We start from the raw sequence: 17,414 nt of genomic DNA on the forward strand, positions 1-17,414 counted from the left end.
ATGTAGAGAAGACTGTAAGGTTCCACACACATGGGAACTGACTGCAGGGATGTAAAGATGATATTTCATGATAGACACATGAGCAGAAGGACACCAGCACGTTTTTGTATCCACTGGTGATACTGAAGGTCATCCATGCCTTCACGTTTTCAGTCTCAGGCTACAGCAGCTCTGTGTGTCTGGACTTCAGCTCATTTTCTGGTGGGAGCAAAGAGAAAGAATCTGTTGGTGTAAAAATCCCAGTCTGCACAATGTTGTGGCTTTGACTACGTGTTAGGATGGATGTTGCTCGGTCTTGTGATATGATTCTTTCAAACAATGAAACAAAAACCTGGAAGTGAAGATGACTTTCTTCCACATTCTCATTCTGTCCTTTATCTCTCTAAGCTGTCTTCTGCCTCCAGACATGACTCATCGGGCTGACCCCCTCCTGACAAATATTTGAAAGGATGTTCCAATGTCACCATCGACCTTAATCCACCCAAATACTAATACGTCTGTGTCTGTCTTCTCTCTGCAGTATGAGTTCAAGGTGAAAAACATCAAGAAGAAAAAAGTCAACATCGTGGTGTCTGTAGACGGCGTGAAGGTAGCCTTGAGGAAAAAGAAAAAAGTGAGTGACCCTTATCATCATCATTTCATAATACAAGCAGCAGATTTTGATCTTGAAAAATCTGAATATTTCATGTCCCAGGGGATATAGGCTGCTGTGACGTGGATTGGATCTCCTACTCATTATAACAGCATATGAGAGTTTCTTGTTGTAATGATATACAAACTTCTTTTGATTCAATAAGCTGATATGTTGTTATCACAAGAAAAGTTTTCTTGTTCAAATGAAAAGAGTCGTTTTATGTGACGATCATCAGAAAAATATTATTTAACTTCAGAGTTTCTTCTTATTAAAAGAACCCCTCTCTCATAACAACGAGAAAATCAGCTGATTTTTCTTCTCTAGTGGCGACAGTGCGCCGCTCTTTGATCCTGTATAGGAGCTAATAATGATATCAAGCAGGTATGGTGGGGTGATAATGTAACTAATTTGATTAAAACACATTTTTGTACTTCTCTGGTGACATGTCCTCAGTGTGAAACTGTAGTCATGACAACCAAAAAAAGTTATTTTCCATCATAAATCTTACCTCTTCCTGCACTCAGGTTCCTTTAGCTCTGGCTCTTTACTCAGCTGGTAACTAGTTTTCAGTCGTGACCGTTCTGCTGGGGAATGATGAGGCGTCAAAGTGGCGCTCAGTGGGGCTGCAGAATTAATCGAAATATTATTGAAATCAAAATATGTCCAAGTGCAATATCCAAATGGCATGGAAGCATGATGGAGGACAAAAAGGAGTGACAGATTCTGAAGAATAAAGAGAAGTGATGGAAAGAGAGGAGGGAGTTAAAAGAGGAGAAAACCTGAAGAAACTGGAGGGGTGGGCGCTGTGGCTGGATGTGTTTGTCGGTGCAGTGAGGCTGACAGCCGTAATCCACAGAGACAGAACTGAGTGGACTTCACCTGCCCAGAATCACAGAGAGTCTGACAGGTGGACAACCAGTGGCTGGAAACAAAGTGAAGCTCATTTAGTCGTACCATCCAGTTTCCTCCCCAGCATTAAGTTTTTCATCTTAATTCATTAAACCAGACTTTAGGCCGTTCACTGTATTTTAGAGCTCCTCTGAGCTATTTAATATTTATTGTAACACCAGCGACTGTCAGCCATCATCTGGTGTTTAAACGGTTGCTCTATTCAGACAGACTATGTGTGCAGGGCCAGAGGCTCTTGTTGAATTGTTTTACTAGTCTGCACGTTGGGAGAGAGAGAAAGGGAGAGAGAGACGGTAGCTCAAAAATGTGATTGGCTTCTGAGAACTGAAAAGGTCAGTTTGGCCATACAGTCCGGTTGTTTACCGTTCACTCCATGGCAAATTTCCCTGGTTGTTTTGTCAGGAAGAAGACTTCAAATGACTTTTTGATCCTTTTGCATGAAGCATGAGGTTGGATTTGAATTGACTTTGTGTAAAACTGCTACCAGAGCTTTAAGGCTGCCAGCAAACTCTGCTGGAAAAATGTTGAATTTATTCATTTAAATTGATCAAACTTGAAATTTTAACATGCATTTATTGATTTTTATAGTCTTGCTTTAGTGCCTCAGCCTGAAAAATAACATCGTTTGAAAGACTGTAGATACTGTACGTAGTATTGACCTTGACTTGTTCTTACTGCCAGATGTACTGTACTCTACTGATATACATCAGTGTCTCATGAAAAAGAGGCTTCATTGAGTTGTCTAAATGGCCCTCGAAGGAATGGCCTTTTCATTACAGCAGTATAACTGATTAGTTATGTAACTGTGTGTGGACCTGAGAGATTGTCTGCATGTCCACATTCATTTGTGTATGGAAATCACAGAATTTAGAGAATATTTGGAATACGACTAGGATCCATACAAATTACCCTGACTGATATTTTTGTGTCTTGGGACTGTCTGATAGCTGATGTAGCGTTGGATGATACGCCTATAAATATTATATCACAATACATGATGTATATCCTGATATTGTAAAATCTCCTCTTAAGCACCTCAGATCATTATACACCAGGATGATGATTCTAGTCTCTGCAGCATTCGTCTGGATTAAAAATATGATTACCTACTATTTAATCATTAGTGGTTTCTATTGGAACAGTTAATTTACAAAAAGGGGGAAATCACAACCAAGTGAAATCTGACTCTTTACAAAAACAGAGCTCAAACTAAACAAGTGAATTCAACAAGACAGACGTTTAACCCAGTGCTGTTTTTTTTCCTGAACCATTTCGTCCATCTTCATCTTCAATTTTCCATTTCTGAACACGGATAAACTCAGTTTGATGCTTCACTTCTTTCGCTCCACTCCAGATACAAAAACACACATGCTTCACCTACCTCACACACACACACACACACACACACACACACACACACACACACACACACACACACACACACACACACGCCCAGAAGAGTTTTCTGGATGGGTGGGGGGCTGCATTGTCTGTGAGAGAAGAGATGCCAAAGCAAATTTCATGCCGGCAGCGACTACGGGACAATTTGTACTTGATGTCCACAATATAGTCATTAACTACATCCCACGTAGAACAAGTATATTCGTTATATCGCCCACTCTTGGTATGTGGAACTATTGCACTTCTCCAGTTCTTTTTTTCCTACAGAGTTCACTGTTTCTCCAACCTTTGAAACAACATGCAGACCATAAAAACTCACTACTGAATCTCAGAAAACTCCTAGGTCAGTGGTCTTCAAGTAGAACCATCACACTGAGCGAACAGCTACTAAAATCTGATTTCTCTTTCATAAACTTTTTACATAGGCAAGGCTCCATCTTTTCAGAGAGTGTTGATATGACTGACGCTGACTGATAACAGAGAAGATCATTAGCGACTGAATATACCAGCAAACGAATCTGCACTCAGCAGGTGTGATTTGTTTTGGAGTCCTCACAGGTCCATTTAGGTCCAAGTAACTCAGACTTGACTTGCTCTCAGCTCTGATCATGTTGTCTGCTACGATCATCTCAGGAGAGAAAAATGTATTGATGGAGGTGAAATGGAGCTTGTGAACTGTGAAGAGCAGGGAGGAGGGACATGTCTGCAGGGGCGTGTTTGGGCTGATCTCAGAATGAAAAAAGAAGACCTTGAGAGACCTTGAGAAAAGTTCAGATGTAATTAAATCTATTTTTTTAGACTATTAGGATCGGGTCTGACCTGAGTCTGCTCTGCTTTGCTGATTTGTTGTCTTTTTTTATTATAAAAAATGACTTTATGCACATTAGGTCAGGGTAAGTTTTCCAGAAGTCTGTTTTCAGTTGTCTGAAAAGCAAAGGAGAGAGGATGTGATGGATTGATTTGACTGAATGGCCCAGTTCAAATGTGTTGAACTGGCTGATTTGATGTAATATTTAAGCCATCATCATCAAAGGGTCAATGTCAGAGTAATTGACTGACTGTATTGAAATGCCGGGCAATAGAAGGATCTTCACCTGTTTTCTTGTCTTGTTTGACTCCCTGGCATGAAAGCTGAAATGTCAAGCGTGACAGGCAGAGATCTATTTCTGAGTATGGTGGAGGCGATGAAAGACAGGAGTGACTGGATGATTGACTTAGCTGCGCTCTGTGGAGATAGAAATCAATATGAATAATTCCTGTGCGCTCGCGTGTTGACATTTTGATTGTGACATTAAACTGGGCGGTAGATTTAATCAAATGGACATACAGACAAAAGGAAAATGTAAATAAATCTCTCAAAGATGGAAATGTTAAAATCATCATTAATTTTATTTTTACGATATTTGGTGTAATGTGTAACAAGTTTTTTCCTCTTTATTCTTAGCTTTATGTATTAAATAGGCTCAGGCTGATATCCCCACCACCCTGCGATACTATTGTATATCACAATATTTGGCCTGGATTACATCAAGATATAACATTTTTGATATTGACCAAGCCTGGTATTAAAGGTTCCATATTGTATAAAGTGAGATTTCCATTTTTTTTTTTTTTAATTATAAAGCAGGTCTAGTTTCTGTATTAATACTGTGAAAGTATCAAAGCCTCAGTCCACAGAGAAATGCTCACAGCCTGTATTCAGAAACTGAGTTCTAAAATGAGCCGTCAGGACTTCGTGGACTTTGTCATGATGTCACGACAAAGCAGTCACCGTCCTCAGTCATGCCCCAAGCCCCGCCGACCTGGACCCACCATCCAACCTTGGTGATTTGGTTTATCTGAGTGTTTGCCTGAAATCTGCTTTTTATTCAATCACTCGGAAAACAGTCAGCCAATCAGAAGAGAGTTTCAGAGGCTCAGAGCCTCTCTTCCGATTGGCTGAAGGACCTGTTGTTACTAGAGTTCCAGAGAGAAGCCTGCAAGAAGAGATGTAAAACTACATTGAGATGGTTTTTTGTTCTTAAAACCACAAATATATGTTCTTATGGATATCGGCGCTTCAAATAAAACAGGAAAAGTGTAAACTATGGGACCTTTAAAATATTTCAATTTGGTGATCATGAACAGTTTATATTTTGTTTCCACAGAAGAAGGAGTGGACATGGGATGAGAGCAAGATGATGGTGATGCAGGATCCCATTTATAGGTAAGTTGGCCATAACTTTTTTTTTTTTTTTTTAATAACAACAAAACATTGCTTCCGCTCAACTTGAAAATGCTAATTTATTTTTGGTTTTAATCCTCATTGTAATGACTTCAAGCTTATTAGGCCTTTTCCCAAACAAATGTTAATCCAAACTTGATTAAACGCACTGTTGTCGGCTCAGGAAATTAGAATCTTTTGTCTCTGTCACAGTAAGAGCTGACATCTAGGAGAAAGAAAGATATTGTAGCCCGTTGATGACTCTGACTGACTCCATCACAGAGCGCCACAAAGAGAAATGAGATGAGTTCTTAGGTATTGAAACAGAATTGTTGATAAATAAATATGGTATACAGGAGAGTAGAGGAACATGGAATTTAGAAATGTGACAGAAAAATGTGTGACCTAAGAAAAGGGTTTTTGAACAGTGTATTTTTTTAATATTGTATTTTGAGAATGTAATTTAGCAGAAGCTGCAGTAAAGGCTTTTTAAAAATTCAGTTTAGTAATGCATGGAATAAATGAGAGAAGCAGAGGTAATGGAAACAAGTCCTCAAATGTGAAACTGTTATTGTAATCAACACAATAATGACAAACTTTTTTTTTTTTAGTGTTGATATTTTCAGCCTTTTTATAATGTTATCACCTCGACTCTTAATTGTTCAACCATTGTTTTTAACAAGGCAGCACTGTGTCACTCCTGCAGTAGTCATCTATGCATTTGTTTGTAACAACACAGTTCTGTCAAAATCACACTGTGATGTTTCATGCACATCTCACAACAGCCTGAGTGTCTCAGGGTGGCAGCTTGAACTGAGGAGCCTCATTTACTGCAGATGGTTTTTGGATCAAAGTACCGTGAGCCCATCCTGAGTTAGTTTAAGTTTCAGTGGCAGATCTCTGACGTCTCCAGAATGAGCCTGTGCTGCGGTGGTAGCTTCACTTTTATACCCACATCAGTTGATTTATGGCTATGTCCTGAATAGATTTCATACTGTTTTTATTTTGTTTTGTTTTTTTTTTTGGTAAGTTTTCTCCATTTTCTTATCTTGCATCCTGAAACTTTTCAACTCTACCTCATCCATCATTTCCTACAGCAGGACATTATGTGTTATCACTTACTTAAATAGGAAATTGAATGACACCTACGTCAACATGGAGAATAATGTCCTCTGTTAACCTTGTAGTAGTTATTACAACATTATTAGGTGACTACTCAACACTCTTGGATCACATCACATCCATCTCCAAACTCGGCCTTTATTTTGATCTCAACTCCACACCTGTAAAGTTTAGTGGCTGCATCTGGCAGGTCGTGACAAAATCTGTCCACAGACAGTCAGACAGACATACAAACACCTGCCACAGTACTTAAAGGCATCTCTCTGGTAGTTTCTGCTGGAGTAGGTGTCTCCTGGACCACATTTTGCCACGATGACACACACACAAACTCACAGGGTGAAAACAATCCCAGCCACACTGTCACGGCCGGTAACAGTGAAGTAGTGCAGCGTGAATCTGAGGCTTCACCAGGCTGAGGAAACCTGGTTTAGTTGTAAGATCAGAATTAGGATTGCAGTACGTAACAAGGTTTGTGCTGATGTTGTGGAAAACACAATGGATCTAATCAATGGATAGACCTCATGAGAACAGAATTACAAGGATTTATGGTTGTGTGCGCTCGGTTCCAACCTCACAGGACTGTGACCATGAAGTCCGGTTCATTCAGACCACTTACTGCAGGGCTGTTATTCTTTGATTTGAGCCCATACCACAGTCTGTTGTTATCAGAACAGACATGCTATACACACACACACACACACACACACGCACACTCACACACACACGCACACACACACACAGATACACACAGATACACAGTACTGAGAGGCAGCCTGTGTGAATTCAGTGGCTCAGAAAGATTCACTGAGAAATGAGAGGAATACTTTGAGATGTCTGCACCATTAATCTCTGTTTCTCACAGACACACACTCATACATGCAGCCACACAGAGGTTTGGTCAAACCAGTAACGGGTGTATGACTAAACTAGTAAACCTTCAGGAGAAGAAAGAAAACCGAAGACACACCACACCACAGACACACACAGTTCATATTCTGTACTGACTCATACTTTATCCATTCTGTCTGTCCTCACACTCACACACACACACACACACACACACACACACACACACACTCACACACACACACACACACACACACACACACACACACACACACACACACACACACACTCACACTGACATGCTCAGTCCCAGGCGGGTACAGCTCAGAAGTGCATCCAGGAGCCCAGTTGGGGGGTTCTGGCTTTGGAAATGATTCTGTCAGAAAGATGGATTCTGGCCGGCTGTTTGTGTAAGCATCTCTGAGCATGGGAATTTAGAGAGATTTAGTTTGGTTGGAGATGCCTTATCTTGTCCCACACATTTCAGCCTTGTGCGCAGTTTTTAATATTTCAGTCACAAAGTTTCCCCACAGGAGGAGGTGGGGGGGGGGGGTAAAGCAGAGTATGATGGGTAAGACTCACTCATCCATCAGTCGCTGTCGCGTGCTGAGCTGAGTCTGACAGGTCCTCGTGACTTCTCATCTTTTCTGTTCAACAACTACATCCACACAGTCGCCTCACTTATTAAAATGTACTCTTTACTTCTTTTTACCTGAACTTTTACCTGAAGTGTGAGTGCGTGCCTTTCCTCTGATCTTAGTGGAGGCTAAGGCCAAGGAATTGTATTTTAATGATTCTTCTTCCTGGTTACAGCTCTTGGCTTATTATATGAGCTAGAAAACTTAACAATAGAAAGTATGTTCAAATCAAAACTTTTCAGCAGATCCAGGCTTCATTTCCATTTATGAGAAATGATGAGATATTCTTGTTTCTGATGTGTGTCCTCTACCATATCTCAATCAAGTGTCAACAAACTCAGGCTGTATTACATTCAGTGCACCAAACCATCCCAGAGCGCACCGAGGGCAGAGTCTTCAATATTAGGGAAAAAATTACTTGTTGACTCCGACCCATACGCTTTCTGTTTACAAACCTGTGGTAAAGGCCAGGCTGCCAAACTTAATGACCATCATGACTCAGAAATACTGAGCAGGTGAAGACCACTAACAGGCTAGTTTGCCAGTTTGCTAGCTACTTAGCTTGTTAGCTAACTTGAATTTTGAATACAATAGTCATTTTTGAATTTAGGTCTAATTTGGCACTGATGGTCTCAGCCTTTTGAAATGCTCCACTTCTTTAAAGCCACAACTGTCAGTAGTTTTGTGAAGAAGTTGTAAGATGAAGATCAGGACAGTGAAGAAGTATTTTACTTAAGAGACAGGTTTCATCGGGAGACGTACAGTGTGGTGTGTGTCCGTGTAGCTTTTTTTCTGAGCACCAGTGTATTTTTCTCAGTTCCCAATGAGCAGAGAGTGTGTGCCGCCGCCTGGAGCCTTTTTTTCAGAGCGTTTTTTTAATCGGCCGCTCTCAGCGCTGATTTAAAAAGGTTCCTTCTCAGGCAGGACTTGTCACCCTGGTAACCAACGAAATAGGGGAGAAGCTTGTTTTGGCTGTTTCTGTCTATCCGGAGCTTTCTGATACGTCGGACAGAAACTACATCAACAAGGACAGAAAAGCCTGGTGGGAGTGGATCAGCCAGACAGTGAACGGTGATATGTTGCCAGAGAAACAAAACCCACACATAATGCTTTTTTGACGAAGCATTGGGACAAGGCAATATGGACGCACGTCCTTACTGGTCTCTTTTATCTCGTCCATTCTGCCCTCATTCTGTGTAAACATGCTTTCCTAAGAGCCGGGGCGATCCTGGTGGTCGCCTGTGGATTTAGTGATCAGGGTTTTTTTTGGCAACAAACCTAAATGAGGATGCACCGCTCCACTGTGGCTCAGAAAGGAAACACTGTCTGTGGAATCACAATGAATCACAACTTTTGTACTAAAAGAGGTGTCTCTGGCTCAGGAGGTGGAAAGAGCTGTCCACTAGTGTCGGCTTCTGCTGTCCATATGTCAAAGTGTCATTGGCCTGGACACTGAATTATTTGATTAGAGGTGAACCCCTCCGCTGTGAACAGATGTGGAAAACCCTGAGTCATACCAGATGAGAGCAGCAGTCAGTCTCTTGACCTTGTTCTGTTATCAGCCAGGGGATCCTGGCGGCTTTGACTGATCCAATGAAATTAATAATCAGTCACATTTTCATATAAATTAATGATACCTCTCTGTTCTGTTCTCCTCACCTGTCACCTGTCGCAGTTGGGACAGTACTGTGATGTTTGTAACCTTGGACGTTAATTTGTTATCAGTGTGCAAAGACAGCAGCATGTACAGTATATACAGTATCTCTCAGCCAACCTGAGCGTCGTGTATCAGGATTTTTTTTTTAGAAGTGATTGCATGCAGCGTGCTGTCGAGTTGTAAGAGAGGAGAAGGATTAGTCTGTAAATGTAAATGTGTGAAAGCTTTTGCATTTGCATCAGCCTCATATCGTCAAAGTGTAAATGAGAAGGCTTCCCTCAGCTAGTGGAAATCCCCGTGTGAGAACACATGGTGTGAATGTAACCTTTTGATCTTATATTTGAATTGCAGCTCTCTATAAACTAATGTGATCCATATTTGCATCTTGCCTCTCAAACGCAGAGAAAAATGCACATCAAACACCCTGGACTGTTTTCAAATGCTCCTATGGGAGTTTTTCAGATGCACAGAGGCCTTATGCCGTGTGTCTAAATCATTTGGGAGGATTTAGCTGAGAGCTTTGCAATTCTTTACATTCCTTTTCATCTTCAGCTGCTGTGTAGCTGGAGCTGCTGGCTCACTGCCACTGAGGCTGTCCACTGCTTCATGTGCAACATCAGGGGGTGACATGGCACATTTAAACACTTAAACATGTCGAAGGACACTTGTGGTGATATTCCACTGACATTTATTTACCACATCTTAACTATACATCTGCTGTAGTCCAGTAACAAAGAGACAATAAAGAAAATATCTTCTCTCTGAGGGTCTGAAACTCAGAGTGTTTCTCATGAGGATGGAACAACAAACCACATATGTACCAACATTAACATATGGGCAAGAAGAGCTTCTCAGAAACATGCACATACCAACAGACACAACTTCAACCTCATACATATTCATTCAGACAGTCACAAGTGCGCACACACTTGAATGGTTTATGTACAGTCCTTTAGAACAAACCACAGACACTTAAGCAAGAAGACAGTTGACAGCTTTCGGACGCTGCTCGCAGTCCCATGCTGCACTGCTGCAGAAGCCTCCACACTGTCACCACCAGCTGCTCAAACCATCAATTCACTGACAGAGAAGGCAGGTTTGCAGCTGGGGAGGTGTCTGGCAATGTGATGCCCCCCCCCACCCCTGAATCATTGAAATGATTCAGTCCCGGAGCAGCTGACAGTGTTGCCCAGCAACGGTAAACATTCTAGCCCTAAACACCCTAGCCTAACTTTAGCTAGCATTCTACTGTTGACATTAAACTAAATTAAATTCTCACCTCAAGTTCTCACTGAAGTATAGACAACTCTGTTGTTGCATCACAGCCTCCATGTGATCACGTGACGTCAGATCATGTGAGGTGGTGCACTGCTGATTGCTCCCTCTGGCACAATAATAATATCCTGAGAAGGTGGCTGCAATCTACCATCCCTCCAGGACCTGTACACCTCAAGGACTCTGAGGCGTGCAGGGAAGATTGTAGCCGACTCCTCCCACCCTGGACACAAACTCTTTGAGACACTCCCCTCTGGCAGGAGACTGCGGTCCTTCAGGACCAAAACCTCTCGCCACAAAAACAGCTTCTTCCCGTCTGCTATCAGCCTTATCAACAAGGCTAGAGAGCCCCACTGTCACTGATCCCCCCCCGATCCCCTATTGCACCAACCACCAGCACAAAGTTATTTCTCAGAAAAAACAAAAGGAAAAAACAACTTCATGATGGCCTTCATTTGCTTAATTGTTGTGCCCCTGGTTTTGAAGTGCTGCTAATCTTTATATTCTAAAAATATATTTATGAGTTTGTTGAGAGATTTGCTGCATTGTTCTATCGAGTAATAATTGTGATTATTTTGGTCCACACTTGAGTGTGATTACTGTTTGCACCAAGGGGGAAAACGAACCAGATTAAGAAGTGCAGGTGTGAAAGCACCTTTACAGTACTTTGCTTGGGAAGCAGGTGTTATAAGAAACTGTAATTGAATTTTTCAAGAGTACTGGATTCACATCACAGAGTAGACTCAGGGAAGACTACAATGAGCCACAACATGTGCTGTAAAATACCAATCTAATCATAAAAAAACTCACAAATTTTCCCTGATTCAAAAACTACTTGGGGGTGACTCTGCACAGTGTGAAGCCAGTTTCAGTCAGTGTGCACTGAAAAAAAAGACATATAAAGACAGCCCAGATAAATCAACATAAATAAAATCAAGCAAAAAGCCAAGTACAATCAGAACATTCACTTCCAGCAAAGAAGACGTTTCATTGATGATACTGATAAAGAGAACTGTGGTGTGTTGCATTGCAAACTAGTGTTCCTCTTCCAGAAGTGACAGACACTCCTTTTTTGACTTGCAGGCTTCACTATTGTTTACTGAATACAGAATCATTGTTATTATGCCGGTCCATTGTCTGCTTTGTGCCTCCACTGTGCTCCAGCACAGATGAGTGTTTGATTCACAGCTGCTTTCAGCTGCCACTGACATCAAACAAGCGTATAATCAGCCAAAGTCTTCGTATTATGTCAATTCTAAAGAGAGGGACCATTGTAGATTATGGTATTATCGTCAATCCTGTGCTAATTCTCAGGTGTTTGCAAAAGGCCAATGAGAAGTGATCATCTCAGAGAGGGTCGGAGGGTTTCAGCTGCTATAACTCACATGCATCAACTTTAGCCACAGCTTGTGTTAGCACCTAAATAGTTATCTGAGTCACTTTTTGGCTTGTGATTCCCTAGATCTTGCAACGTCTACAGGTTTTGGCCATATTGTGGACATGAGTTCTGAGCACTTCATGAAAGAGTAATTTTTCCTTCTCAGATTGTTCAGTTTGAGGATGGATTGTTTTGAGGACTAAAGAGCAGAACATTTCTTTCTTTGTGACCTCTATGATTTCTCTTTAATCCACACGGGGCTGTTTTTGTAGTGGGCTTGGATCCAGTAATCAAAACTCTTTTGCTCCGTCCGAACAACAGGAATGCCATGTTCCCATCACTCATGTCAACCTAATGTTGCATGGCAACAAGAAAGATGTAACATTGTGCGTGTTTAGAATGCCAAAATGTCCACAGTGTCTAAGGCTCTAAGAGTTTCCTCCTTCTTAAAATCTGACGACCACAAAAGAAGAATGGAAATGTTTTCTTGAATAGAACTGGAACCCTGACTCACTCTTTGTGAGCAGCACACTGCCCCAGATGATGGAGCACACCACTATGCACTGTTCTCTTTGTACCGTTGTGAATAATTTCCCTGAGGGGGAGCCAAACGATCTCTAACAATTAAAAAGAATAGCTGCTATAGAGAGGGTTTATGTTGCCATAATTTGCATCAGGGATGATCCAGTTATATAAGGGGAAATGCCTCCTTTACTCTGTGGCTGCACACACCATCTGTTTCTTACAGTTCATCTGTACATCTACAGAAACACTGGATGGGCACAAGCCATCTGATACAAAACATTTATCTCATAGATGTATGAGATGGATGTTTCAATCAAGTGTCGACATCTGTTTGTTTCTCTCCCCTTAGGCATATTGAATATTGACAGTCAGGAGAAACTATGAAATGTCTCCTGGTTTCATTATAAAGGGAACTTGGCAGTGAACAGGTGCGGCTGCTCCTGAAGCCCCCGAGCCAGCAGGAGTGTTTGGAGAGACCAACCTGGAAACATCCACAGAGAGGACTGTTGTTCTTAATGAGAAACACATTCAGTTAATTTAGCCCCATCGGAAACCATCTGATCACAATGCCCTGCAATGGAATAGCACCTTTTTCAGAATGTCCTTGTTGAACAGGACCTTGATGTATTGTCAAGGGAAGAAAGTAACTTGGGGTGTGTTGTAGTCAGGCGGCAGGGGAATAACTGTGGCAGAGCTCACTTCTGTGTTGCCAACAAAACAACCCTGTCTCCTTTATCTTTATCCACTGAAATGTTTTCCCCAGTACATTTTCAGACTATTATTTTTTTTTATAACATTAAAGGAGCTTTTTGTCAGTTTTGCTATTGCTACATAGCCAACAGTAGCAGTAACAGCTGTTTACTTCATCATTAGTTCAGCATCAACATTCATTCCTTTACCCACCAGGAGCTGTTTCTCAGTGGTTGAAAGCAACCCTCTTGTTTGCTTCAATTTCTACAACTTCTTTTTTTGAACTTAAGTTAGCATGCTAACCAGCTAGCCCCGGCCCATTCCGACTGCCCTGTAACTTTCTGATACGAGTCACTGTAACGTCCTGTATGTAAAAGCAGTGCTGCTCAGAGGACGCATCATAATGTCCTGTCTTGTAAACGTTCGAATGGATTTTTATTACAAACAAAATGATTGATATGAAGGGGTAATGATACAGCTTTAATTAAAAGATCCCTCTGTTTTTCTTAGCAGGAGGACAGAACAGTTGTTTTGACATGCAGGCCCCCCTATTGGTGTATCTCTCGCTCCCGTCCATGCCACCAGCTCAGTAACACTCATATACACTAATTGAAGAGGCTCATACTTTTCAAAGCTCCCTTTTATCAGTGAAATCCTTGTTTTAGTGACGCTGGTGGCATCTTACAGCCGTGACACTTGTGTCTCATAGATATCACACAGTCAAACAAAGTAAATAGTATTTATTTTTGCTAGTTCACTGATAGCTGAAAATAGCTGAAAGCCAGGGAAACTGGCTTTTGTTAACAATGTTGATGTTTTGCCCATAAGAATGAGCAAACTGTGAAAACATTGTAAACCAAATGCTGGCTGCTGCAGGAGGTGTTAGAGTAAACACAGGTCTTGACCATTATAACAACAGCAGAGGACGTTTGCAGTGGGTGGAAGTCTGCCACCAGGAGGAAAACTTTTAGTCACTTTGCTGTTGTTGTTGTCGCTTGACATTTTACAGGTGTCAGTCTCTCTGCTCTGCTCTCCTAACACACACAGACAGGGTTTGTGTTTGTGTGTGTCTTTTACTTTCTGCCTGCCAGAGAGCCACAGCCTCAGGGCAAAACCAACAAACCAACTCAGTAAGGAGTGTATCAGAATCCCCTGGATCAGGTATATACACCCCCACACACACATCAAACTGACAGCCTGAACCTTTTTTTTTTTTTTTAAGCCATGGTCACAAGGTTGAAGACTGACACAAATGTCCACATACACACAAGAGAAGTATCCAATCTGAAAAAAACAATAAATCTTGATTTTTCTCTGAAGCACTCATGCACACTCATGCACACTACTATATGACTGGAGGCCACCCACCAGGTCAGGGCTGGAGCTGCAGGGGAAAAAAAACAACACCAAAGTCAAGCCTAGAGTGCTAAATACCTTTATCCTCCATAATTTAGAAACTCCTCAAACTGTTTCATTTAGGACTCAGTCTCAAAATCACCATTTGTTTCAATAACCTCACCTCAGGCCTCTTTCTACATGTGGAAACCAAATGTGCACATCTACTTTTGTCTGATCTCTGCTCTGTCGAAAACACACCCCAGATTTTCCCTTACACCAGTTTGCCAGATGCTGTGGTTATAAATTCAGGAATGCATATATTATTATTCCTTATAAATGGTTCGATCAATAATTTCAATGACATCTTAAGAGCTCTTCTCACTGTAGCCAGCCATCATAAGAGTTAAGGCTGAAATGTTTTGTAATAGACAGATATTGCTGGTGTCCCCATCATCTGTCTGAGTGCTGGCAGGCGCACAAGAGAAAGAGATAACACACACATTCGATCTCTGAAATGAACGCAAGTTTAAACTGACAATAAAGCTGCTGGATTTCTACAGTTCCACTTTTCAGCTTCCTTGAATCACAGGGTTTTTAATTTAGTGCACATTAATACATAGACTGGTGTTCGTGGTTTCACTTGGTTAGTGAATCTGCTGAACTTTTTTGAGAACTCACTTATTTTTCCCTCCCTGGTATTTTTTAACTCACTTAGTCCCACAATGAACAGATGGCACAGACGGTAGTCATAGCAGCAGATAATAAAGGAAGCATCTTAAAGGTCTGGGATGCACCTCGCTGTCGATGCACCTGTTTCATCATCATTTTACACCTGATTATTCTCATGTGGAAACTGATCAAATTAACAGGCTTGATCTTTCATATGTTTGAGTTAATCTTTCCTCTTATGCAAAAAACAACTTCTAACTCTTGGTCAATTTAGACTGACTTCTGAAAACCTCTTCTATTTGTTACCTACAACACATTCTCATAGTTATATTCCCTTTTTTTTTGTTAGCTCCCTGTGAAATTACAGCTAGCTCATAATGTCAGTTTTGAATTTGAAAATAAAATGACCATTAAGTGGGTTCGTGGATAAGTTGGTATCCTGGCATCTGAATGCACATTCGGGCATTCAAGATTTAATATACATAATATAATATATTTGTAATAATACACACATTATTTTAATAACACCATGATCTAAAAATATGAATAATACGAATATTTTAAGATAAGATAGAGGGGGAAATTTACAAATTTTGAGACTATTTGGCAGCATCATCATGTCTGAATTAAAATCATCGTACTGGAGCCTAAATTGGGTTCTATTTCATAGGACTGGGTATATAAAAAATAATTTGATACCGATACTGTGACTTTCTTCTTAACAATACTTTTTTGCATACCAATTTTTTCAAATCAATTTTGACAATAAGAAAATAACAATACACATTACATTTTAGTTTTACTTTAATTTTATTTTCAAGCTCAGACTCTTTACACACATTTGTGTAAGTAGACAGACAATCACCAAACGCAAACATCTATATCAGTATCAGGTTTAAATAATCCAGAATCATGGGGACTGCAGCTGTGACAGTGTGTGTCTCAGATGTTATATCTTTCCGTGTTGACTCTACACAAAGTTTGTGGGTCTCACCAACACTAAACATGACTCCACTAAGCAGTGTCACCAGACTTGAGAACCACTATGGTTGGTGACTTGCAGTGTTTGTTATTGGGTGTGTATCAGGACGTTGGCAGGAGTGAGACTTTGTTTAGTGTGTGTGTGTGTGTGTGTGTGTGTGTGTGTGTGTGTGTGTGTGTGTGTGTGTGTGTGTGTGTGTGTGTGTACGTGTGTGTGTGTGTGTGTACGTGTGTACATGCAGGATCTGTCTCGGGTTATAACTTCTCCGGCCTTCAGCTGTGGTAATTGCTGTCACTTTCTGTGAGAAGCAGCCCGCCCTCGCAAACTCCCACCCAACACTTCACAGTAGCAGACACTTAAAAACCCTCCAGTGAGAAGTTCACACCCACCCAATTAGAGTCAAGTCAATCTGATGTTTGTGTGTTCGAGAAACACCCTGATTACCAGATATGGAAAACAAACTGTGATATCAAGTGTACACACACACACACACACACACACACACAAACTTTGATATTTCAGCATGCTCATGCCATCCTGATTACATACTGCGTACCCATTATGCACACACACACACACACACACACACACACACACACACACACACACACACACACACACACACACACACACACACACACACACACACACACACACACACACACACACACACACACACATACATACTTGTACTTCCATCTTTGTGAGGACACTCATTGACATAATGCATTATCCCTTACCCTAACCTTAACCATCACAACTGAGTGCCTAACCCTAACCCTGACCCAAACCTTAACCTAAACCTAATTCTAACCATAACTCTAAAACCAAGTCTTAACCCTCAAAATGTGATTTGAAGGTGTATCAAAAAGTGAGGACCGGCCAAAATGTCCTCACTTTCCCAAAATGTCCTCACTCTGTTAGTAAAATACACACACACAGCACACACACAGCAAACTCATACACACATCCGAGCCCATAAAACTTCTCACAACCTCATTCCCTCCCATACAATCTCTGTCTCAGCAGCATCCTGTGCTCTGAGCTAATGGACTGTCCAGTCAAATGTGATGGCTTACTTCGCTAAAGGGGAAACAGCTAATAAAGAGGAATAAAGAGGAATAAAGAGATGGAGAGAACCATCTCC

The 17,414-nt window shown here is 41.2% G+C and overlaps 1 protein-coding gene across 3 annotated transcripts in view; it reads left to right on the top strand.

Moving 5' to 3' along the window:
- The window catches only part of LOC139626127 (carboxyl-terminal PDZ ligand of neuronal nitric oxide synthase protein-like), a 178,876-nt gene that overhangs the window by 65,607 nt on the left and 95,855 nt on the right, over window positions 1-17,414 (top strand). For all 3 annotated transcript variants that reach the window (XM_071486351.1, XM_071486350.1, XM_071486349.1), the window contains exons 3-4: window positions 521-613; window positions 5,092-5,150. In XM_071486351.1, coding sequence (XP_071342452.1) covers window positions 521-613; window positions 5,092-5,150 — 152 coding nt within the window. The remainder of the gene's footprint in view (window positions 1-520; window positions 614-5,091; window positions 5,151-17,414) is intronic.

The sequence above is a fragment of the Trachinotus anak genome, unplaced genomic scaffold, assembly GCF_046630095.1.
Source record: "Trachinotus anak isolate AG129_WGS33_773 ecotype Australia unplaced genomic scaffold, CSIRO_AGI_Tana_v1 ptg000010l, whole genome shotgun sequence".
In the NCBI taxonomy this organism is placed as follows: domain Eukaryota; kingdom Metazoa; phylum Chordata; class Actinopteri; order Carangiformes; family Carangidae; genus Trachinotus; species Trachinotus anak.